The 25,153-nt window shown below is 35.4% G+C and overlaps 2 protein-coding genes across 4 annotated transcripts; one reads left to right on the forward strand and one right to left on the reverse strand.

Moving 5' to 3' along the window:
* The first annotated feature begins 8,352 nt into the window (after positions 1-8,352).
* LOC112282416 (gibberellin 2-beta-dioxygenase 8) lies at positions 8,353-12,556 on the forward strand. Of its 2 annotated transcripts, none has more exons than XM_024519961.3 (3): positions 8,353-9,568; positions 9,832-10,159; positions 11,666-12,556. In XM_024519961.3, the coding sequence occupies exons 1-3, from the start codon at positions 8,976-8,978 to the stop codon at positions 11,963-11,965; spliced, it is 1,221 nt and encodes a 406-aa protein (XP_024375729.1). In that variant the 5' UTR covers positions 8,353-8,975; the 3' UTR covers positions 11,966-12,556. The 2 variants fall into 2 exon arrangements, with proteins under 2 accessions (XP_024375729.1, XP_024375730.1); XM_024519962.3 differs by lacking the exon at positions 11,666-12,556 and adding an exon at positions 10,650-10,826 and having other exon boundaries at positions 8,401-9,568.
* A 17-nt stretch (positions 12,557-12,573) lies between these two features.
* LOC112282414 (ATP-dependent zinc metalloprotease FTSH 5, mitochondrial) lies at positions 12,574-18,254 on the reverse strand. Of its 2 annotated transcripts, XR_002969895.3 has the most exons (10): positions 17,642-18,254; positions 17,197-17,311; positions 16,331-16,612; positions 15,745-15,999; positions 15,466-15,590; positions 15,151-15,353; positions 14,605-14,878; positions 13,897-14,337; positions 12,971-13,620; positions 12,574-12,737 (listed from the first exon to the last, which is right to left on the reverse strand). XR_002969895.3 is itself a non-coding variant. In XM_024519960.3 (9 exons), the coding sequence occupies exons 1-9, from the start codon at positions 17,666-17,668 to the stop codon at positions 13,153-13,155; spliced, it is 2,190 nt and encodes a 729-aa protein (XP_024375728.1). In that variant the 5' UTR covers positions 17,669-18,254; the 3' UTR covers positions 12,739-13,152. The 2 variants fall into 2 exon arrangements, 1 of the variants encoding a protein (XP_024375728.1); XM_024519960.3 differs by lacking the exon at positions 12,574-12,737 and having other exon boundaries at positions 12,739-13,620.
* Between the last annotated feature and the right edge of the window lie 6,899 nt (positions 18,255-25,153).

Below are 25,153 nucleotides of genomic sequence, written 5' to 3' on the forward strand. Positions count from 1 at the left end.
TTTTCATATAAAATATACTTTGATCTTATCAACTGAAGACCATAAATAAATTGGCATATTTTAATAAGACTAGATTAAAAAATTATATTTTAAGTTATTTTTAATATGAAATATCAATGATTTTTTATGTAAAATAAATTTAAAATTTAGATGATAAGAATTTATATAATAAATAATATAAACATATGCACCAATTATTTTCCTGAAATATCCTATTTAAAAAAATGTTCTTGGATATACAATACTGACATTATAAAATGCACCAAGATCTTTTCTATTTATGTAATTGTTTTATTCTATACCATCAAATAGTATCTAAAATTTAAAAAATAGTATTCAAATTATTGTCTATATTATTGACCAAGGTATTTATTTAAAATATTATAAATTTTAAATTATATATATATATATATATATATATATATATCATTAATGTCAATATATCTTAATCACTACCAATTGTGTCACCAAATAGATTAATAAGAATATATTATAAAATAGTATAATATCAAAAATGTTACAGAAAGTCTTGAAATACATCATAAAATTTTATTTTTCGTTTCTTTGTAACTATATCTTACAGTATATATTTCAAAATTCAGTAGTATTTTCTTTAGTGGACCTTTTTTCTTTCTTTAACATACAATATTAAAATTATTTCATTCATAGGAAAAAAATAAACCTAGGTAACAGTAAAACTAAGAATAAAAATCTATAATAATTATTTTTAAAATATATATTTCGATAAATCTAAAATTTTGAATAAACACCTATTCAAATTTGTATTAAATATTATATTTGATGATCATAACTTACCTATTTTTAATTTCTAAATTATTTTACTGACGAAAATATTATCTACTACTAATTTAAATTATTAAAACAAAAAATTATTAAATCTATACGAAATTTAATAAAAAAAATAAATTAAAGTAAATCTGACATGTTTATAATCAAAATCTTAAGAATTAATACACTTCCTTGCATCCAGATATAAATTTTCTACTATATTCTAAGGTACTATATTTCTTCTATTATCTTATTTAACTTTTTTATACATTACATTTAAAAAATTAGACGATGTTTAAAATTTTTATACAAACTATTTAATATTTAAACTTTATAGTGGCTATAGTATACTGTGATCTATATCTAATCATTTTTAATAAAATAATTATATGTTATTACTATATGGATAATAATTGAATTTTAAAATATATCAAAAAATATTTAAGCAGAAAAATATTAAATTTATTTGAACAATTAAACCAAAATTTTATGTATTTGAGATAATTTAATTTCAAACATTTCTAAAGAAGAAATTAATATTTTCTTCTTTTCTTATTAAATTATCTCTAATATATAAAAATATGTGTTTTAATAAATTCAAATAATTCATTATTTATTATTATTTTGTTATAATTATTCTTAAAATACATTCAAGTAATTGAATTTTTCGTTAAAGCTCATAAAAATAAATATAAAATTCAATGCTAATACTCTGTATTTATAATATAAAGTTTTTATAGTTAAAATAAAATAATTATTATATCAAAGCTCCTATTTGATGTATAATTCTTCTTCATTTTTTTATTTTTAAAATTTTTAAACATATTTTTTATGGAAACTATTACATATTTATATATTTATTACTTTTTTGAAATTTTGAAATTTTTTAGGTTTATAAGTATATTTACAAAAAAGATTCTTGAATATAAACTTTATTTTTTTTTCTAATGTTATTTAATTAAATTAGACAAACTGATATATTGTTTAAACAACAAATATGTTGGTTTGGCACTTACTAGGATTCAAGAATTTAGCTAAATGAAATTATTACTTAAAATTTAAATTATACAATTTTTTTAAAGAAAATGAAGAAATAATATATATTTTTAAAATCTTCATATAGCTAAAATTATTCAAATACATAAATTTTCAAATATAAAATAATTAAGAGCGTACTAGTATTCTTGTCTAATTTGACATTAATTATGTTTAAGAGGTCTTTGTACTCAAGGTCTTTTTTGTAATGCCTTAGTACAAAAGCCTCGTAAAATTCTCTTGTTTAATGAAAAAAAACTCTCTCCAAATGACTTGGTCTTTGAAATCAGTATAAGTAATAAATATTTAAATAAATTATTTTATAATTTTTATTAAAATTATAAACTAATTTTTTAATTCTACTAATTATAAATAATACAATAAAAAATAATTTCTTATTTTATATACATACTTTGAATAAATTTTTTTCTACGATTTTCAAATTTATATTAAACTGCTATTTAAAGAAAAATCTACCACAATTTTTAAGAGAAACCTATTCCTAAAATGTAAAAAAGAACAAGCATGCCACCTTATCTTTTTCTTTTAGGACTTTAAATTCAAATTTTCTAAATATAAAGATAATTATGTAAAGCTTCTTAATTTTTAAAAATCTAAACTTTGAAAATCTTTTGACTCTTATCTTTTCTTCTAAGTGAAAATTCTTAAAATACTTCAAATTTAATATTCTCAAAATACCAAGAGTGTTATAGAAGAATCCTTAGTCAAAGTCTTATTGTTAGCATAGAATTATAAAGTAATTTTTAATATTAATTTTATTTATATAATTAAAAAATTAGAGAACATTCAAAATATTTAGAAAATAAATATTATTAAATTTTTTTATTATCAAAATGAACTTTAAAAGTTATTAAAAAGAAAAGTTTAGAAGTTTTAATGGTATACTAACAATATTTGAATACTTGTATTATAAAAAACTTATAAAGATACTTAACAGTACATATATATTTTTATATAGACATGACTTTAGTAATTATAAAAATTATTCTATATTTATCTAGTTTAGTGTTAATTTTTATGATTAATAAAATATAAAAACCCAACAATATTTATTCATTTTTTAATACAACTGATATTTATGTCATTTGAAATAAATTCCTAAATGTTTTTAGGGAGATTTTAAAATACTCTAAAAGTAAAAATATTTCATGTTTTTTATTTTTATTTTTAAAGACTATCTATGGTCATATCAAAAAATTCAATTTGAAATTTCTGAATGTTTGTACAAAAAATAATAAATGTAAAAATTAATCTTTATAATATTAAAAGACATTATATAAAATAGTATAGAAAAAAAATTGATTTCTACAAGTCATTGTAAAAACTTTCATAAATACAAATTAGAATAGATATTAGTGGAATATTCTTGCTAATCATGGTTTTACATTCACAAGCTAATGAAGTAGTTGTGTGCTTACCTGTGAGTTTTTAATACAATAATTACTAATAAACAAGTATAGTTTTGAAATATCTTGTAATATCATTTTCGTTTCAAAAAACCCTATGAAATTTTTTCAAGATTATAAAATCACACAAAATGGCGAATAAGAAGGTTGTATACTACTAAATATAGCGAATTCTTTAAATATAGTATTTCTATCTCACAATCTTAACCTTAAATAGAAATATGTCTTTGACCTGAATTGAAATAGTCAATAGGATTAAAATAAAAAAAACCATGTGTTGTAATGAATTAAAATACATTATATATATATATATATATATATATATATATATATTTTGAGAATTCAATAATGAGTGTAGAATTTGTTACATAGCACATGTGAATATAAATAAATAAACAGACAAAAGTTGAAATTATGAAATATTTATGAAATGTTCTTATATTTGATATTTTAACATTATAGATAAAAATTAAATTGAGAGCCCACATATTTTATTCAGATTAAAATATAAAAAATATAATAATTTTTTATTTAAATTATTTTTGTATTTTCAATTTCAAATATTTATATATTGAAATTTAACTTATAATGATACGATTAGTTTATTATAATAGTAGTATTAAATATAATATTTAATACTGAATATTAACAGTAGAAATATGATATTTAATACTAAATATTAATAGTAGAGATATGATATTTAATACTAAATACTAATAGTAGTAATTACCTCTTAATTGAAAATTTCTAATTTTTTATTAATTCTATAATTATAAAAAAGCGATGACATTTAGATGGTTATTTTTGTGATCACAAGACATAGGAGTAACGACGGTGTATAAGGCAGGGTATCAAGTCATCCAGGGCATCGAGTCAGTCAGGGTGTCGAGTTGGTCAAGCTATCAGCTAATCAAAGGTGGGTACAGCAAAAGTAAAGTCTCCCTCATTTTTTGTGTTGTTGCCAATGCTCTTTTGCGTCTTCCCACTCTCGTCTCGTCGTCACCTGCTCTTGCTTCTCCTCTTCGCTTGCTGGTCCAAGTGGAGAGGTACTTGTACTTCTCCCCCTCCTGTGCCCCTATAGCAGCTGCGCCTCATGCTTTTCACCTCGCCTTGCCTCGCAGCTTCCTTTTGATTCCTAACTCCGCCGCCTCCGACCTCCGTCTTGGCTAGTAGCCTTCGCATCCTGATTCGTTCCTGTTGAGAAGTTGAGGATATCTCTGATTCGTTCACATTGCTGGAGGTATATCCATAATTTTTTTCTTTAATTTTTACTATAATTTTATTTTATTATTTTATTATTTATTCTTAATGTTTTTTTCAAGTGCTGTGAAGGTGATGTGTAGAATTTGTAGGTGCAATGTGGGAACACTTGGATGGATTTAGATAAATTATTTGGTACGATTTGAAAGGAGCGGCTAATCGTGTAATGGTAGATAGGTCCGAACGTCTTTCTGTTACGTGACATTTAGTTATTTTTTCAAGGGTTGTTGAAGGTGTTGTTGTGATTGACTATTTTGGTTTATCACAAGAGTCGATGGTGAAGAAAGTACAGTTGATATGATACTTGAAATCTTGAAAAACGGATATTCAATATGTGAAGGAATGAGAGTTAGATTCGACATTTTTCGTAGGATTTGATCTGGTGCCGCAGTCTCATTGGTGTAATGTTGTGCACAATTTTTACATGTCAAAAGCAAAACATGAATAATATTTTCCTTACTCGTTCATTGTGCAGCGTACAAGACATATTCTGTAGTTATTGATGATCTACAGTCATTTTCGCAGCATTTTCTTTCAAATTATTTGATTAATGAAAGGTATTTCGAAACTAAAAATTAGAAAATTTCAATCAAGAGGTAATTATAATAATTTGAAATCACAAGATCTGGTCTGATTTTTTATATTTGGAAAACTGTGATTATTCTCTACATTTCGTGAACAAATGTATGGACTAATTCATAACGCTCTAGTAAAACAACAATAAAGAGAAATCGGTATATATATGAGATTGTTTACTCAGAACTGAAGATGCGTTTCTAAATTCCACCGAATATTACGATTTGCATTTACATAAAGCAATGCATTTCTAAAAGAATTTTACGGACGTATCATAGATCTTAGTCTCCATTTAAAATATTAATATAGATAGACATTGTAACGTTAAAGTTCATCGCAAGTGGAAAGTTACGACCAAGAACTCGTACAAATACTTCCATTCGCCATCGTCCAACTTTGAAACGCACGCACATGAAAGAACCAAAAATAAGGCCACAACAAAGAAAGAAAGCAAGAGGGAAAGAATTGGCGGTGAAATAAAAGAAAAGAATGAACAAGGAAAGTACCAAAGAAGGACGACAAAACCAATGATAACTCGACAGCGCATTTACAGTAGGTGGGGACGACAAATAGGTCCATTCTCACCGACGACAAGTAGTGTGGCATCGCATATAGTATAGCTATTAATTACCTAGGGTTTTGTATAAATGTGTCCATCATTTATTAATTGAGCGTGGCACATATCTATCACATGGACAAATGAGTAGAGAGATTGTTGCGGAATCCATATTGAGTCACAACGTACACGAATCTTCACTAATGGATAATCTCACGAAGGAGCATTAATAAGCAATTGATAATCTCATCGATCTACCCTAATACATTATTTGTTCTACAGTTAATCAGCTTTTAAAACAAACCAACAGTTCAGAAAAGTTGTGCGCTCAAGGGGTTTTTGAATGTTCGGCGATCGATATCGAGCTCCCATCAGCTCCGATCAGCGCCGATAAGCGCCACCGTAAGGCTGATCGCTCGGGACGAAAGGGTATGGGAGCGCGGTAACCTTGAGAGCATCTACATTGGAATCCTGAATGGAGTTGAAGGGGTGGTCGCCATTGCTTTGAAGCTTTGTCTAGACAATCTGATCTCTGCAAACTGGAGTGCCTTTCTTCCTGGCGTCCTCCGGCACGGCTGAATCAAATCATGGTCAGTGATGCAGCTGATGCGGTCAGTGACGGATCCTACCTAACTTGCAGCGCATTGCGGCGCCGAAGCTAGCCCGAGGTTTTCAACTCGTGTCTTGGCACGGAGGAAGTATGGAAATTGCTCTCCGTCGATTACACTTGTGCCCACCACCACAAGTTGCATGGGGATGTACCTGGCCTTGCTCACGAGCTGACTCCGTGAGGCGTGCGTCCGCCGGGTTTCATATCGTAAGCATTTGACCTCGGTCCCACGCTGCGTCACAGACTGAATGAAGTCGATGAAAGCAGCTTTGGTCGTTGTGCACATGACTGTTATGTATAATGCGTGGGTGTTTGTGATTCTCGTACCTTTCATGTCCCCTGTTTGTTAGATAATTAAATAAGGTTGTTTTCTGGAATGGAGCTCTGGACCACGGGTAGATAGCCTGAGACAGGGTCTTGCGTGTGGTTGCTCCTCATGTAACAGCATCCGGGGAACAAATCTGTGTTAAATTAATTTGATCTAGGTAAGACGGGCATTACAAGTGGATTGAAACTTCTGCCTGCAGGATTGGGTATTTCTACCAGTAAACTTAAGGATAAACATGATTTACAACTGTTCATGAATCAACTTCACTAGACTTTTCGTGTTTCGCTTTGCAATTTGCATTCTAAACAAAGCCTGCAACTCAGAATGATAAAAATGTGACTTCATTTACCGACAAGCTCATTGTAAATCACATCTGGAGATTATTTTTGGAATTAGTGTTATGAATCGTGGCCCGGTCACACAAGACTAGGTATCAGGCCAATTCCGACAAGACAGGTGAGAAATAAGCGATGAAAGGTTAGACAATGAAATTTTTAACCTCTCTCAAGAGTACTGAATTTGAGTTGTTCAGTATTCATTGTAGTGCAGCCGTGGAACTCTTCAGGTCACGGCATCGGGTATGTCATCATGTTGAACAAGTTTCTACTCATATTTCCCTCTTACTTTTTTGCCGTGCCACAAGGCCAAATGTGGCTGGACCTTCATATAGGTTCACGTTGAAATACAACTTTTGTTATGACATGGCATGGTGTAAAAAGATATTTTTTTTATAAACGATAATACACGATCGAAGGTTCCGGAGCTATTCTTCGATTCATCTACTCAAAGTAGGGATTTCATATCTTCCTTTGTCTCAATTGCCATGAAAAGTCAGGGTGCCACGACATGTCGAATTTGCAATGACATCACAAACTAGTAACCTCCATACATGCGTAGATGCATGACGAGTTGCCTTCCCATCATCTCTTCCTCTTGCCGCTAGCGCTTAACAAGCTGCTGCAAGAGTGCATCGATTTGCTGCTTCGTTTGCCAGCATGGACAGATTGACAATCCCTAGCAGCTATTGTGGACCTTCGCCAGCTCATCTAGTCGGCAACATAGATCATCAATATTTAATTCTCTGGTTTTCATCCACTTCGGGCAATTTTGAGCGCAAGTTCAACAAATCCAAGTGCTTTTCTTTTTCTTTTCCTATCCTGGCCACCACCGGCGGCCCCACTTCTATGCTAGGCGATCGAGCAGCGCAGCGGCTTTAAAAGGATTCAAGTATCATATCCACCAACACTGGTCCCGTCGCAAACTCCTCCACCCTCCACATCGCTGCAGATTGTATGATGAACAGTTCCTGGGCCTGCAGTTGATCATCGATTGGATCAGAAGCAGCCTGTGCCACATCCACATACATCACACAGAAGCTGGGATACTGTGTGTGTGCGTGTGTGATGCCATCCAAGCTCAGTTCGTAAAAGCATCCTTTACCTTGAGTGATTGCCAACACCAGCTGGACTAAGTGACTGTTCCCATTCTTGTCGTGTTGCGAGTTGGAAGGTAGCTGCAGTCCTCGACAGTCAAGTGAAAACTTGCAAGGGGAACAGAAGAGAAAGGGTTCACTTAGCAATCCAGCTTGTGGCTGGATTCCGAGAGGGAGCACGTTCTGTACCGTTTCGTGTCGGTGTGAACGGGGAAGTGATTGAAGTCAGCGCGAGTTTTTTTTAGTTTTAATATTTTATTGTGTTGGGCTTACCTTTTGCTCGTGGTTCACTGAAAATCTTCTCTGTGCATTCCACAAGCGCAGTATGATTCTTCTGATTCGCAACGCAACCTGAGCAGAGTCGCTCTCTTCGACCTCCTGATCATTTCGAACTTCTTTCCAGGACGTCCTGTACGTCGGTTGTCACTTGAGTCTCCGAAGGATACTCATTATCTGGTGTGTTAGATCGTAGTCCTGACTCCAACCCATCTACAACAGATCACTATTGCATATTTTTACTTTAAGACACCGGAGATGCTTGGATAATTAGAAATCGGACTTACTGCAACTTCTTTGTTTACTGTGTCTTATTCTCTGGAGAGAGCTTGAGACGTCCTGAATCTTCCGTAGAACTCCTACAGTTTCTGGGCTTTGTGTAATCACTCACCTTGCAGTCACTCGCTGAAACCCTTAGGAAAAATAATTGTGAACATTCCTGCATTCATATGTAGCAATAGATTCTCAGATTGAATTTGATTCACATCCAAGTCACGAAAGTCATTGGTTTATACTTGTTATTTAGTTGTTCGGGGAAGGTTTAAGTTAGCTACTTAGTTAATCTAGCTGAATTTTCTTGCATGTAGATTGTGAGCGGGAGTTGATAGTGTACGTAGGCTGAATCGATCACGAGATCTTGAGCGAAGTGTTGATTCCGTTGCACGAACACGCCAGTGGCCCAACCCATGAATCCTGTCGCTACGAAAGCATTCATGCAGGAAACTTCGAATGACTTGATACAACCTAGCACACTGGCTCGAGGACTAAGCGACAATTACTCGGGGTTGCGTCCCGAGGTTGTGAAATCCAAACTTCTGCGAGGCGCCACATCTGGCTTATCGGAGTTCATCTGGCCGAAGGACCAATGGCCCTCCGTTCCTCATGACGATTTCCATTTGGCTCAGGAGCTACCCTGTGTCGATCTATCAGATTTTCGAACCGGGGACGCGGAACAGCGACAGAAGACGGCGGAAGTGCTAGCAAAAACGTTTTCGGAATGGGGATTTGTGCTAGTAACTAATCATGGGGTTTCCGCGGAGATCATCAAGAGAATGCAGAACCAAGCGCTCAAATTCTTTGAGATGCCACTAGAGCAAAAGGAGAAAGGGGTAGTTCCAAGCTCCAGCAAGTACGAAGGATTCGGGTATGGCGTCGAAAGCGGATTTTACTACGCTGGCAAGCCCTGGATCGATCGTTTTCAGTGCCGCTGGAGCCCTGCTTGTGAGATTCGCGAGCCCATGGAGAAGGTGTTTTGCCCCTCCGATGCCGAAGAGTTCATGTAAACTTTTAGCTCCTTGAATTCCATCGCATGTGGCGACGATGTGCCTGCTTTGCTTCCTTGTTTTGAAGCATGATAATTTCATAACGAAAACGAACTAATGCCTTCAAGACGTTCCGATCACGTGCATTGGCACATGTTGTCACGAGTGAAGCAAACAAGATTTCACATTAAAATTACCTTTGAACGCCAAACTGCGTCAACACCTTCCGAAATCGATTACCGAGAATTTCTGACGTTGCTCATGTGCATGTGTTGTGCAGTAATACTATAGAGGTATATAACAGCCGGTTGGATAAGCTTGCCAGGAAAATACTGGAGCTTTGTGCAATCGGGCTAGGCATTGCCGAAGACACCTTCACCAAGCCCTTCGGTGGTACCGCTGGCGACTGCATCGCCCGCATGAACTACTACCCTCCTTGTCCTCTTTCGTCCCTCACTTTGGGTCTCGGAGCGCACACAGATCCCAACCTGTTAACGATATTAAGTCAATGCGAAGTGGGCGGATTGCAGGTTCTCCGGAACGACACTTGGATCTCTGTGCAGCCGAAACCTGACATGCTCATCGTTAATATCGGCGACACTTTTGAGGTAAGTTCTCAGTACCTCTTGTAACTTGTGTCTAACACCCCCTTGATATCGCCACCTTTTTCTATAATCTCCGGCTTTTGTGAAGTCTCTCCTGTGCATCAATCTATCTTCTTGCGAAGGATGAGCTTCAGTTGCTCTGACTTGCTTTCTTAAATGGAGTGGGACCTGCACGTGATTCAATGCTGGCATGTGCATCACTGTAGCAATTACCTCACACCTGACTGAACTCTGAAATTTGTTACTTGTGGCATGTAAATACTCCTTAGCTCCAGGTGATGACGTGTTTGTTGCCAGGGTGTGTTTTTTTACTTTTTCGTGCATATAGTTCGTAGTAATCTTGCTGGCGTGAAGAATTTCTCGGTGCTCCGTATGCTAGATGATATTCGACGGGTTAATATCATTTTTCTTCTTTCCTTTTCATTTTGAACAATGAGTGGCTTACACCTTTACACCGAAAAATAAGTTATTGTTTTAAAATAGCGACATGCAGATCACTCCCGGCATTATCGTTGGAGAATCAACCTTTAGTTAGACACCCGCCGAGTGAAGAAGTCAAAATACCTTTTCGGTATCCACGTTAGAGCTTGACGTCACGTATAAGCTCGCACAAAGAGGGAGATGGCAAAGTTTAGAAATTGGAAGTGCCGAATTTGGCAAGGCACCGTATGTCCAACTGCTCAATTATGGGGAGTGTCTGCTTCACTGTCGTGAGCATCGGAAGTGGCGAGATATTTTTATAACGGAGATCTTAGCAAGCTTTAGTGGATAAGGAATCTGTGAGAATATATTTTTGAATATGAAGTGAAGGTTCAATGCAATTCTGGAGGATAGTTTTTTTTGGCTAGCTCAGGATACTTTGGCGCAGCGCTGGCCTTGTGTGTTCCTATTTGAGGGCTACTTTCCTTCGATTCACACCCCGCTGCTTCCCGAGCGACTGCATGTGTCGATGCTCTCGTGGTTCTGTATCACCATGGTACGGATTATCCTGTTCTTTTCTCCCTTATATTAGTCACCTGATCCTGCCTTGGCACTTCTAATCGATCTCTCGCAGTTCAATGCATGGAGCCGTTCGTTCGTGTGCAACTTCGAGAAGCATTAACTCCGGCCCCTTAAGTCCCATAAGTCACCGTCTTTTCTCTTTGACGACACCTGATCCTCAATGGCAAGAGAAATACGATCACAACACTCTGAACAGGGTGAATATTTGCGTGTTGTTCTGATTCACGAAAGAAGCCCAAGAGAATGTTTTCGAGGGCACTGATCAAATATTTGGGATCCAGTTGTGCTTCAAGTGTTGAAAGTTTAGCTGTTTTTATTGCTTTACTCACATATTTGTTACTTCCTCGGACCTAGACCATTGGGTTCTGGCCCATCGTGGGTAAGGTATTCTTATTCGAACATGGTATGTAGTCGTGGTGCAACTTGCAAAACGAATGTACTCAAGCGTTGTTTTAGTCTAGAGACTGCAGCCCATTCTTATCGTGTGCTGCTGCCGAATTCCTTCAGGCTTGGACAAATGGACGGTTCCGAAGTGTGGAGCATCGGGCTGTGGTGAACGAATCAGCAGCTCGGTTATCGATGGTGTACTTTGCATCACCTCCAATGAAAGCAGCGATTGAGATACCGGGGCAGCTTATCACAGCTAATGACCCTTTGAAGTTCCGGCCGTCGTTCACTTGGGAGGAGTATAAGGGCCATTTACTCCAGCGACATGCCGCAGGAAACGGAGTGAAGATGTCCAAACAGTGGCTTCTAAAACCAGCATCATCGTCAGCTTCCGAAGATGGCAATAGACAGCGATTCTAGTTCACAAGTCTTGACCTGTGGCAACAGAACCTGACGCCAAAACTTGTACCATCCGACTGCTAGCAGGTAGTGAAGCTTGTCTGATCATGATGCATATATTCTAGCCTTAATGCACCTATATTATTGAATCTGTTTTACAGCCATTGGGGAACGTGAGAAAGAGAACAGAGCGCTCCGTGGATATGCCGCGGGCGATTATAATCAGGAGAGTTTTAATTCCTAGTTTCCACTCTAATTATTCAGATTTCTCTCTCACACTCTATATACATATACATATATATATATATATGCACATAGAATTCCCCAAGTATCCATAGCTTTACAAATTTCAGTATTTACAACACTTTCAAGCCCACACCTATGATACTCCACAGTATTTTGTAAGGAACAGTCTGGCAGATAGGTTTCCACTGGAGGTGGAGGTAGGGTAGCTCTGGTCTTAACCATTGCAGCAATAGGAATGTGAAGATAGTACCTGCAGTTTGCCAGTGGTGTTGCAGGTTTCACTCATGGCTTTTCCTGCCAATTGTTCAGGTGGCATGCACAATCACATATCATAATGCAAAGATTGTTACAGAGATTACACGATAACTTGGGCTCACACTGAATTTGGTAGCATTGAAAGTTTATAAAATCTTTGATGAAAGCTCAAACAAGTACCTATGCAGGTTTTGTCATTGAGACAAATGTAATAAGTGTAAAGAAATAGCTATGTAAGAACCGGAATGCTTGATAACAAAATGATTCAGCAATCTTGTGCTCTTTCACAGATCTGCAGACAATTCCAACAAGAAATGTTGAATTGAGTATTCTAGAGTACATAATCATGTAAAAATTAACCACGCCTCACACAAGATCCATATTCAACATAGGACTAACAGCAATTATTCGTTGTCTTCCAGTTGGGCTGATATGTCTTGTGAAAACCAATAACTGCGAACTTAACAGACATGTACAGCGTCAAACTAATTACACCCTAGTTATCAAATAGACGAAATTCCGTACATGCTGAGAAGCAAGCCGAGTTTAGCCGCCATCACCATCAGTGGACGTCTCACACTGTGCAGAGAACCTGAAGTTCAGGGAGATTCTTGACCCTTGCAGCACACAATATATCCTGATAAACTATGCAGGTGAGCGGCAAATTGGTTTCAAAGTTACGCAGCGATGCAATACTAATTCAAATATCAAGTCCCAGCAGGAGCGGCAGATTTCGTTTTTGCTGAGGCAGCGGCTGCCACCGCAGCTGCCGCATTAGCTGCTGCTGCCTGGGCAACCTGTGCAGTGGTTGTTGGTACAATTTGCTGAGGACTAAAGAGTGGAATATTAGCTCTATTAGCTTGCTCCTTCACTTGCGCCAATAACGTTTTGATTTCTACAGCAGTCATAGTTTCACGTTCCAAGAGAGTAGCGGCTAGAGTATGAAGCTCGCGTTGATGAGTACTAAGTATTCTTTTTGCATTTTCGTAAGCAGTCTGTAGGAGCTCACGGACTTCGCTTTCAACAAGCAGCCTGGTCTCCGTGCTCATTGATTTACCATCATCCTCATAATTGTGGGCAACCACACCTACTGCTTTGCTCATTCCATACTTGGTAACCATTTCTCGAGCTAGTTTGGTTGCTCGCACAATATCTGAAGAAGCGCCAGATGTAACCTGTTGCAAAGCAGTAACTCGCTTCTTAGATAATTCAAGTCTGTTGCCTCTTCTAATCACTAGCAACATATACAATGTTCGGCTACAGAATAATTGCAGTCTGCGCATCGATAGACAATACATAATATCTACCACCAACGGCAGTGCCCAGATACATAATTATAACTGATTGCAAAAATTCGCGCCTAAGGGGAAGAACATAGAGAAATAGTTAACAGAAATGAACACATATAGATTGCAAAGGAAAGACCATGAAAAGATAAGAACATCAAATACCTCTCCTTCTCCGAACACAAGTTCCTCTGCAACGCGTCCACCCATGCATACATCCAAACGTGCAAGCATCTGCTTACGTGAGAAACTAGTTTCATCTTTGTCAGGGAGCTGAGTGACCATACCAAGCGCCATTCCTCGTGGTACAATAGTGACCTTGTGAACTGGTAAAGCACTCTCAGTGAATATGGCAACAAGTGCATGACCCCCTTCATGATATGCAGTGAGTCGCCTAGACTCCTCAGATATGACTGCAGACTTACGTTCGCTCCCCATCATAATTTTGTCTTTGGCAAACTCCAAATCTGTCATGCTTACATCCTTCTTCCCGTCCATGGCAGCCTTCAAAGCTGCTACATTGATAAGGTTGGCCAAGTCGGCGCCAGAAAATCCAGGGGTTCCACGAGCAATGATGGACAAGTCAACATCTCCAGATTTTGGCACCTGCAATCCATTTTTCAGGAGAAAAGAACATTTAATAATAAAACTCTAATTACTCCGGAAACTAACGGCGCTACAGTCTGAACTTAAATTGCGTCGACGTCAAATGGTTATCTATACTGTGCACTTCTTATAAGCAACACCTTTTTCTCCCAACGTCAATTGAATTAGTAAACCAGAAAACAGTAGAAAATCATATATATTTACAAGCACAAACAAACTAGGGAGATATATTATGGAAAAAGAATGACATTGCGAACAATGTAGCACCTTGCTCATGTGCACTTCCAGGATTTGGCGACGTCCTTCAACATCGGGATTAGGGACCACAACATGCCGATCAAATCGACCTGGTCGTACCAATGCTTTGTCAAGAGATTCGGGAAAATTTGTTGCAGCAACAACAATTATACCCTCATTCTGCTTAAAACCATCTAACTCTACCAGCAGCTGATTCAAAGTCATCTTCATATATTGCTGATCTTTGGGATTTCTGCTTCCTCCAATTGCATCTATCTCATCCATGAATATAATGCACGGTGCCCTGCAACAAACCATGATTAACGTAATTAGAAACGCATATGCTAATCTGGATTGGTATGCAAATCTGCTGTTTACGCTGTATTCTCTTGTCGAAAATCAATTAGACAATGAAATGAACTGTGCGTCAAGAAGAATTGCAATAAAGTCAAATGGATGAACAAATGATGCCAAATGAAAAAATCATGATCATACAAGACCGCATACAAAAATACACAGCACGCTTTCCTTACTACAAGTCTGAATAAAAATAAAACAGAGGGGGATAATCATTACCGTTTTTTAGCTGCAGAAAATAGGTCCCGTACTCGTCGCGCACCAACACCTACAAACATTTCTTCAAATTCACTTCCACTACAATAGAAAAATGGAACTCCTGCCTCCCCAGCTATAGCTCTAGCCAGCATAGTCTTCCCCGTACCAGGCGGCCCAACCAATAGTACTCCCTTTGGTAACTTACCACCCAAACTTGTAAACCTCTGCATGCAACAGTGACAAAGAATTAGTCTCTTCGACACACAACTACAACGCACACTATCCACAAAGGAAGTAACCACATGCTACTACATCCATGAGTGTACTAAAATATACCTGAGGGTCACGTAAATAGTGAACGATTTCTTCAAGTTCGGCTTTGGCTTCATCCACGCCTTTGACATCACTGAACTTGGTACTTGACTCCATGCTTGGCTGTACCTCTTCATTCAAGCCCAGACCTGAGACCACGACAATGTTTACATGAGACACTCAATCCTGGTGACATTTTACTCACTAGAATCCATCTCTAAATAAATAAAAAGAAGAAACGGAATACCTCAGAAAGATACAAATTATATTTGTGAGCGGCGACAAAAATGTGCAGAAATCCACCTTTTCCAATACCACGATCTTCAATCAAAGCTCCAACCCCTGATATCAGCAAGAAACCAAGGGCCAAGGTACGTAATGTTCGCCAAGCTTGCACTTTAAGCCCACCCTCTGCAGTGACCATGTGGATAGGAGCTTGTGGAGTACCTAACAACCCCTCTTTTGTCATCACACCTGCACTACCTAAAACAGGAGCTGCAGTTGATGCCACGTTCATGCTGGTTTCAGATCTCATTCCATTGCCAGCGATTGCTGCTCCTGCTCACCCAGAAGACCAGCAATGTAAGGCACAAGAGGAATAATGATCCAGGTCTACGGACAGCCAAAACAAACTATGAGATTAAGGAACAACAGTAATAGAACATAAGATAAAAGCTTCAAAAGTTAAAGAGACCAAAGCTTTAAAATATCTAAGGTTAATTGCACTCAGACGTCACCGGACATGATATTCCTTGGTAGTGAAGAATAAATGACCCTGTATGTAATTTCACAGCCGAACTGCCACCAGCACACAAATTAATGGGCTAGCTATGATAAAAGAAATTGTAAATAAAAGCTACCCAGAAGTTCGAAAAATGTAAATACTTGCCTTGTTGCAGAGTTCTTAGGAGAGCGCTCTCGTCGAGCCTATCAACCTTCACCAGAGCCTTCACGTACTCTGCCATTGCAGCAGAGCTGTGATGTGAAGAAGGACGACTCTCAAACCATTGAATGACACTTTCCGGGTCTACCTTATTCAATTGCTTCAAGAGACTAACTTGCTTGTCCTCAGAACCCAATTTACTTCCACCTTCTGCGTGTTCTAACCTCCGAGCATAATTACTGGTGTAGCTAGACATTTGTCTCCTTTGACAACCCAACAATCTACGGCCTGCGCAAAACGAATAAACCATCCCGTCAACCAAAAACACAAAATGGGCTGTCTAATTCCATAAACAGCACACCCCACTGCAGTTGGGGGGATGTATGGAACTGAAGCTAGTGTGTGAGCGTTGCTCTTTCTGAACTCCCAAACTGTGCAGCAGACAGATCCTCAATGCACAATCACCGCAAGCTTAAACACATCAACACCTAAAAAGGCAACCCAGAGATATTTGAAGGTATTTATTAGACAGTTAGTATGAGTTGATATCAGCTTTAAAAATTCGAGAAGAAAACCTAATCTAATAATAATATTGAAAGTAATCCGGCTGTGAAAAGAGATTTAGATTGCCTTCATATAACGGAAGACAACTACAAGAGCTACTTCACCAGCAAAAAGGCACACGATCTAGTCGCTGTGAAATGCTACTAAGAACGCCTATCAGCCCGTAATAGAGGCGAGAGACAGTCGGAAACCCCAGTCAGAGCTCTTCACCCTGTAACTCTTGTTTCAAAAACCAAACTATGTTAAATACACCGCTGCACTTCATGACCAAAAATCTTCCAAAGCGATAAATCATGAAATGCAATCACCTTCATTTTCAATACTGATGGCTTGCAAACGAAGTTGATACAATGATAACTTCAAGTGGCTCCCCAAGCCTGCCAGTGCATTCGATGTCGCCAACTGCTTTGAAACATGACTACCCTGAAACAAAAAAATTACTAAATTCAAGGTCCATCTAAAGGTGTTCATACTTAGAGGTGTGATCCTCATGATGGAGTGCCAAAACACAAAGAGTCATGTAACCTAAATAAAATACGATTCAATTACATCATCAAATCATCATACACTAATCCATATACCTTTGTTTAGATTCAGAAGGATAATCAAATCCAATGCCCAGTAAGCAGCGGAGCAGAAACTACCTAACCTAATTATTCATCAGCAAAGCACAACATCCCATGGGACATAGACCCTTCAAAACAACCAAGAGAAGCCTCTACAATTCGCAAATACGAATTTTCCAAAACTAACCTCATGCATCAATAGACGCCACGCCATAATCAGAGAGAAACCTCTTCTCCCCCAAATTTCAATCGATTGCAATCGAGAATCATAGTACAATTAAGAAGCTCATAAAATATCGCGAAGACGTCACCAGTATGTCCCGTTAAAACCAACCCCCAAAGAGAATTCCCTCTTCCTTCTCAGAATACTCCACCTCCTTCCAAATCTTTCCAAATTCTGCTTCGCCCAAAACCTCACCTGCCCCAACAGCAAATCCTCACCCACCACCAGCCAGCTCAACCAAATAACCAACCAACCCACCGAACCCTAAGCCAACCCAACCCCTCAAACCCACAACCCAAAGAATCGAGAGTCCTTCCGAATTTGCGACACGATTCAAGCTTCGTAGATTCACGTGATCCACATAAAATGATCAAACCCTAATTTCCGAGTATCCCCTACAAATAACCAAATCAAATGACAAAAACACTTCCGGGAAGAAAATCGGGTGTTGAGGAAAACCGTGGCGTGGACAGATAGAGACAGAGAGAGAGGCCTGGCAGGGCAAGAGACAGCATCGAGGGGCAGATTACTCGTAACAACCCACACTCACACACACTCACAAACACACCCGCTGGGAACCAACATTCCTGACGATCCACAGGACGAGCCTTGGAATGAGATAATCCCTAACTCTGTGGATGAATAAATTAATTGATGGATGTGAATGTAAATGTGGACAGATGTAACTGTGTGGATGGCTGAATCGATGTGGCGGTCGGACGCCACGTCGTCTGGGCTTCCGGGGCTGATCTGGAGTGGAGGTTCTGCCACGTCAATGCTGACGAAGCCTCATCTGGTCCATGTCAGCAACGAATAGCTTTCACAGCGCCATTCATTCATCTATTCATTCATTCGCTCATTGTTTGTAAGTGGGTGCTAGATTCTAAGCAGCCCTGCCATAGTGAATTATGTATTATGTATAGTTGAAATGTTAGATTGGAAGAAGCAATTGAGAGAAATAATCTACTTGGAATTCAGGTTAAAAGGATGTGACTATTTAATAGGGAAGTGTTTCCTTGAAAATTATTAAGAGTGCATATGCTTGTTGTATTTTATATTATTTTGATGATATAATTTGGATGTTTTTGTCCATATGTACAAAAATATGCCAAAATTTGACAACTCAAGGTTAGTTAGGTTAGTTAGGATTTATAAATTATGTAAAGATCTATGTCATGGACAAAGTTGAAATATAAGGTGCCATTAGAATATGCAAAATAATTCTCTATACCAAATTTCAACAAAATTTAGGGATTAGACAAAAAAAAAAAAAAAAAATTGAAGTCTTTTCTCTAGCTTTAAGTATTACATACTACTTATTAATCACATCTTATATTACATGTCCATTGACATAATTAAATTCTTAGCCAATTTATATATAAAATATTGGATTTGATCTTATTTAAATAAAAACTATGAAGATATTTATATTTTTAGGATTATAATAATTTATTTTATCTATTTTTAGATTTAATTAGATTCTTATAAAAAATAAAATTTATTTAATTTATGTAATAGAAACATATTATGTATTATGTATTTTATTTTTATATTTATATTCTATATTATTTATAAATATATGTATTTAGTATCATTATTATCAAAATTTACTATCAAAAGTTAATAAAATTATAGTAGAAAATTTAAAAAATAAATTAAATTGTTAAAATTATGGTAATTTTTTATATTAACTTGAAATATAAAAAATTATATAATATAAAAGATATATATATATATATATATAAATATATATAAATTAAAAAATTAAAAAATAAAGACTAAATTAAAGATTACAAAATATAATATTTCAAACTATAATTTTTAAATTAATAATAAATAAAATATTAATAAAATACTATTTGATACAATAAATTTTAGTATATTATATTTAAAATCTAACAAATTATCAACGACATGAACCTCAAAGAACTAAAATGTCAATACACTCTTGTGTCATTCAAAAATACAAGAAAATCACTCAAAGATGATATAGTATTAAACTAGAATGGCTATTGCAAAAGGCAAGAAGACAAAAAAAATATTGAAATAAGACTAGCAAGAAGAAAGGCATTGATAAGAATAAAAAAGGCTTTACTCATGCCTCCATATATACCTTTAATTAAGAGCTATGTGGCAATATCTTATAGGACCTCCAAAACATGTTGACTTTGTAAAATACATATCTTAATTTGTAAGGCAAGTTTTCTATATGTGTCACATAGATAGCTTAGTTTATAAGCTATTAATATATGATTAATTTGTTGATCAAGTTTCTAACCTATTAATCAACTATAAACACATATAAAGTCAAAAGAATGTCTATAAAGCTTCTAACAAGCTTTTTTAGAAAATATTATGAAATAAATTTATTTCTATTTATTTATATTTAATCATATAGATAAATATTAGAGTAAATATACATGTCCATGATATTACTCCTCTTTCTACAAATGGGTTCCATGAGAAGCAATCATCAAATGTTAAAGAAATTCAAGATGCATCAAATTATATTTGCAACATACTTTGATTATTGTTTTCTTTGAAGATGGTTGATAGGTCCTCTGAGCCATTTATAGTGTCTCATACTGTCATAAACATACATATTTACTATAATATTTATCTATATGATTAAATAGAAATAGATAAAAGTAGATTTATTTCATAATATTTTCTAGAAAAGCTTCTTAAAAGCTTCATAGACGTTGTTTTGACTTTACATGTGTTTGTAGTTGAATGATAGGATAGAAACTTGGTCAATAAATTAATCACATATTTATGGTTTGTAGAACAAGCTAACTATGTGGTATAAATATAAAGAACTTGCCTTCCAAGTTAAGATATATGTCTTGCAAAGTCAACACATTTTGAAAGTTCTATAGAATATTGCCACGTAGCTCATAGTTAAGAGTATATATGGAGGCAAGAGTGAAGCCTTCTTCATCCTTATCAATGCCTTTCTAGTTCTTAGTCTTCTTTCAAGACTTTTTAGACTTTTTGTCTTTAACAATAGCCATTCTAGTTTTATATTATATCATCTTTGAGTGAATTTTTAGTCCTTTTGAGTGATATAAGAGTGTATTGAGGATTTCTTTCTTTGAATTGTATGTCTTTGATATATACCAAGAGAAGAAGACCACCTTGTTATTTGATTGTTATTGAAGCCTTTGTAACTCTTTACAATTAAAATATTTGGAACACTATTAGAAGTTGTTTCCACATCTAATATAATGACCAAACATTGGAAGTCTCTTCTAAGGTCGTGATACCATCTATTTGAAGAAAGACATGTCATTCTTGAGGATCTTCATCTCGAGTACATTGTCTTAAAGGTTGTGATGATTATAATGTCTCATCCAATAAATCAGCAAGTCATAGCTCTTGAGTCGAATCTATTGGTTGTTAATTTTCCATTTCTTTAGTATAAAAAATACACAAAAATTACAAACAAGAATAGAAGGTAGAATTCTATCTTTTTTAAATTTTATTTCTTTTATAGCAAAGATTTATTATTTTTCATCTTGATTTTGATAGATATTGTCAATGAAATACTTCAATTTTTTTTATTATATTTATAAGATTCTTTCTTATTTTCCATATATATTTATTAATATCATATCTCTCTCAATGAATAAGATATTTTAATCTATTTTGGCATTGCTTTGAATCTAAAACTTCTTCCTCTTCAAATTTTTGATTATTATTCACTTTTATAGGAAGAAGTGGCATTTGTTTCTTTCTTGAGATATTCACTATCTTATATGGCTCAATAAAAGACTTATAGAATACAAGATAGATCTTTATAGACTTTGATAGATATAATCAATAAACAACAAGATTGAGTTGTTCACAAATAGGAAAAAGGTCCAAGCCTATAATAGTCCAACTTATCATACGGAAAAATAGTCTTGATATTGTAATAAAATAGACATATCTTGCTGCCTATATTGAATTGTGGTTGTTCCTTGTAATAGGCATGTGTATTGATCTTTTGTCATTCTTGAGCTTCTTTTAACTGCGCCTTTATTGTTGTATGTAGCTTTGACAAATAATTCACCAAATCTTTTGTTGTAGGATTATCAAATTTTGAAAAGTCAAAAATATCAAGTCATGGATACTAATTGTAGTTGACAAAGAAAGATATTTGTTAAATAGAAAATATATCAAATTATTATATGCAAACTCTGCCAATGGAAAAAGACTTGTCAAATCATCTAAATGACAATTGATAATACTTTTCAAGTACTATTCTATAACTTCATTCATCCATTCTATTTGTCCATTAATTTAAAGATGAAAAGCCAAAGAGAGTTTTATATCTATCTTTAGAATCTTAAAAAGGATTCTTTAAAATCTTGATACAAATTGAATCTACTTATTTGATATAATATCTTTAAGTAATCTATGATAGCAATAGATATTGTAAAAAAAAAACTTAGCTATTTTTTTACTTATAATATATTTTATATATAATATAAAATATGCCATATTATTAAAATAATCTACTATCATAAATATAAAATCATACAAAACTTGAAACTAAAAGATCTACAATAAAATCCATAGAAACAGAAGACTATAATTGTTTTGGAATAGATAATGGCTAAAAAAGTCTATAAAGTTGATGATGAAGAATTATTGATCTTGAACAAATATCTTATAATTTTAAAAATTATTTAATTTATTTTTACATTTAAAGCCACCAAAAATCTCTTGCTATTAGTTCAAAAGTCTTATTGTATCCAAAATGTTGTCACGGCCATAATCATGTAAGCTAATAATTACATATAGAAATAGGTAGAAGTAAGTAAAAGTAGATAAAAGTAAGTTAATTCTATAATATTTAATATAGAAGCTTCCTAAAAACTTCCTAGACGCTGCTTTGACTTCATAGGTGTCTTTAATTGACTTTTTGGATTAGAAACGTGGTCAACCTGTTGGCCATGTGCCACACATGTTGTTAGCTTGAAGATCAAGCTAACTATGTGGCCCACACGTAGAAAAACTTGCCTTGTAAGTCAAGGCATGTGTCCTACAAAGTCAACACATAGTGGAGGTCCTATAGAACGTCGCCACGTAGCCCTTAGTTAGATAGTATATATAGAGACAAGAGTGAAGGCTTCTTCACTCTTGTCAACTCCTTTCTTGCTTCTAGTCGAGGTTCAAGAGTCTTTAGTTTCTTGTCTTGTGGCAATAGCCATTCCAGTTTCTTTTTCATATACCTACTTGTTTATATTTTGACTTATTATATCGAGATAGCCTTTTTGTGTATATTTTCCCTCATCGAGTCTTTGTCCTTGACAGATTGACAAGAGTACACTTACAATATCAGAGCTTTATTTTTCTTGAGTGAGAGTGGATTACCCCTTTCTCTAGACAAGACATAAGCGTATTAGAAGTTTGCGGATTACCCACTTCTAAACTGATATTGTTCTTAGTATCTTCTTTGTTATCAAGTCTTTCTTTTCTTTTGTCTTGAGCAGTATCAAACAAATTTTTTTTCTTAGTGTCATTATGGCAGAGCTTGTTGAAATGAAGAGTGCAATGGCACAAATACAAGAGCAAATGAGGGAGTTAATGCTTGCGATGCATCAACTCAATTCACCAATACATGAAAGAACAAGAATAGCAGAAAGTAGGAATATAGAGATGATTGGAGCTGCTTCAACATCTACAACAAATCACGTTCCTTCTTCAATTGTACAACACCCTGTAAGCACTAGAGAACCAAGAATTACCTTACCTGAGAAATTTGATGGTATGAGATCTAAGTTTCGAGGGTTTATCAATCAAGTACAATTGGTAATTGAACTTCAACCGCAAAGCTATCCAACTCCAGGATCATAAGTCAGGTTTATTGGCACTCTACTTTCTGGTTCTGCATTATCGTGGTTTTCGTCTTTTCTTGAACAACGAAATCCAATATTGGACAATTTAGAAGCTTTTTTGGCAGAGTTTTGATCTATGTATGGTGAACACGATGCAACTCGTGTTGCAACAAATAAGATCCGAATTCTGCAACAAGAAAATTGCTCAGTAACAGTGTATGCTTCACAATTTCGACAACTTGCAATTGACATCAAGTGGGATGATGCTGCACTCATCAGTCAATTTTTTTATGGATTGCAATACGAAGTAAAGAAATTGATGCTCAACTTACCTGATCCTCAAACTTTGAGTCAAGCAATCGATTTTGCGGTAAAATGTGATAATCGACTTTTCAAATTTTGATCCGAGAATCATTCACGGGAACCTCAACGTTATTACTCAATGGCAACATCAACATCTTTGCCAAACGTACATTCGGAAGTAGAAGACATGCAAATTGATGCGATACGTTTTAAACCCCTAACTGAGCAAGAAAAGATTCGTCGTCGTCAAGAAGGATTATGTTTATATTACGGAGAACCTAAGCACACTACTCAATATTGTCCAAAGAAACGACGCAACTATAAAATGAGGGGTACCACGGTCAAAGAAAACAACATGTCGGAAAATGGATTCGTCCAGCTACAATAGGGACCATGCAGCTGGAACCTTGTACAATTCCTAATAAAGGTCCTATCCTCTCCTCAGAACCCTCTCCTTGTTTTATAATAGACTTATATTTAGGACCTAAGAATTACAAAGCCTCTGCTTTATTAGATTCGGGAGCCTCAGCATGTTTTTTAGATGAACAATTTGTTAAAAGTCGTAAAATACCTTTTGTACAGAAACCTAAACCAGTACATGTAGAAGTCATAGATGGTCGTCCCTTGTCTTCTGGAGATGTCACTCATGAAACTCATCCTATAAAAGTAACAATAGATGGTCATGATAGCTACATAGCTTTTAACATAATTAAATCCCCGTCCAATCCAGTTATTTTAGGTTTATCCTGGCTAGAAAAATATAACCCTCGAATAGATTGGAATTCGCGTAAACTTGACTTTTCCCAAAGCGTTATTAATAGTTCTACCAACCAAGTAAAAAATTATAAGTCTAGTATAGTAAAACCCGTACTGATAGGTGCAAAAGCATTTATACACGCAGCAAAAGAAGGATCAACTTTTGCTATTTATGCTGCACCTAATTCTGAAAACGTAAAGACTTCAAGTGGCATTCCAAGTCAATATCAGGAGTATCAAGACGTTTTTGAGAAAAAGAATGCAGATATTCTTCCTGAGCATCGCCCATATGATTATTCAATCGACCTCAAGGAAGGAACTCAGCCACCATTTGGACCAATTTACAGTTTATCGCAAGATGAGATGGCTGAACTCAAGACATATATTGACGAGAATTTAGCGAAGAATTTCATACGCCATTCAAAATCTCCAGCAAGAGCTCCAATTCTATTCGTAAAGAAAAAAGATGGATCTTTACGAATGTGTGTTGATTATCGAGGACTCAACAAGATCACAATCAAGAACAGGTATCCATTACCTTTGATATCAGGACTCCTTGACCAATTGAATCAAGCTAAGATCTATACAAAAA

The sequence above is a fragment of the Physcomitrium patens genome, chromosome 5 (assembly GCF_059467195.1).
Source record: "Physcomitrium patens ecotype Gransden chromosome 5, ASM5946719v1, whole genome shotgun sequence".
NCBI lineage: Eukaryota > Viridiplantae > Streptophyta > Bryopsida > Funariales > Funariaceae > Physcomitrium > Physcomitrium patens.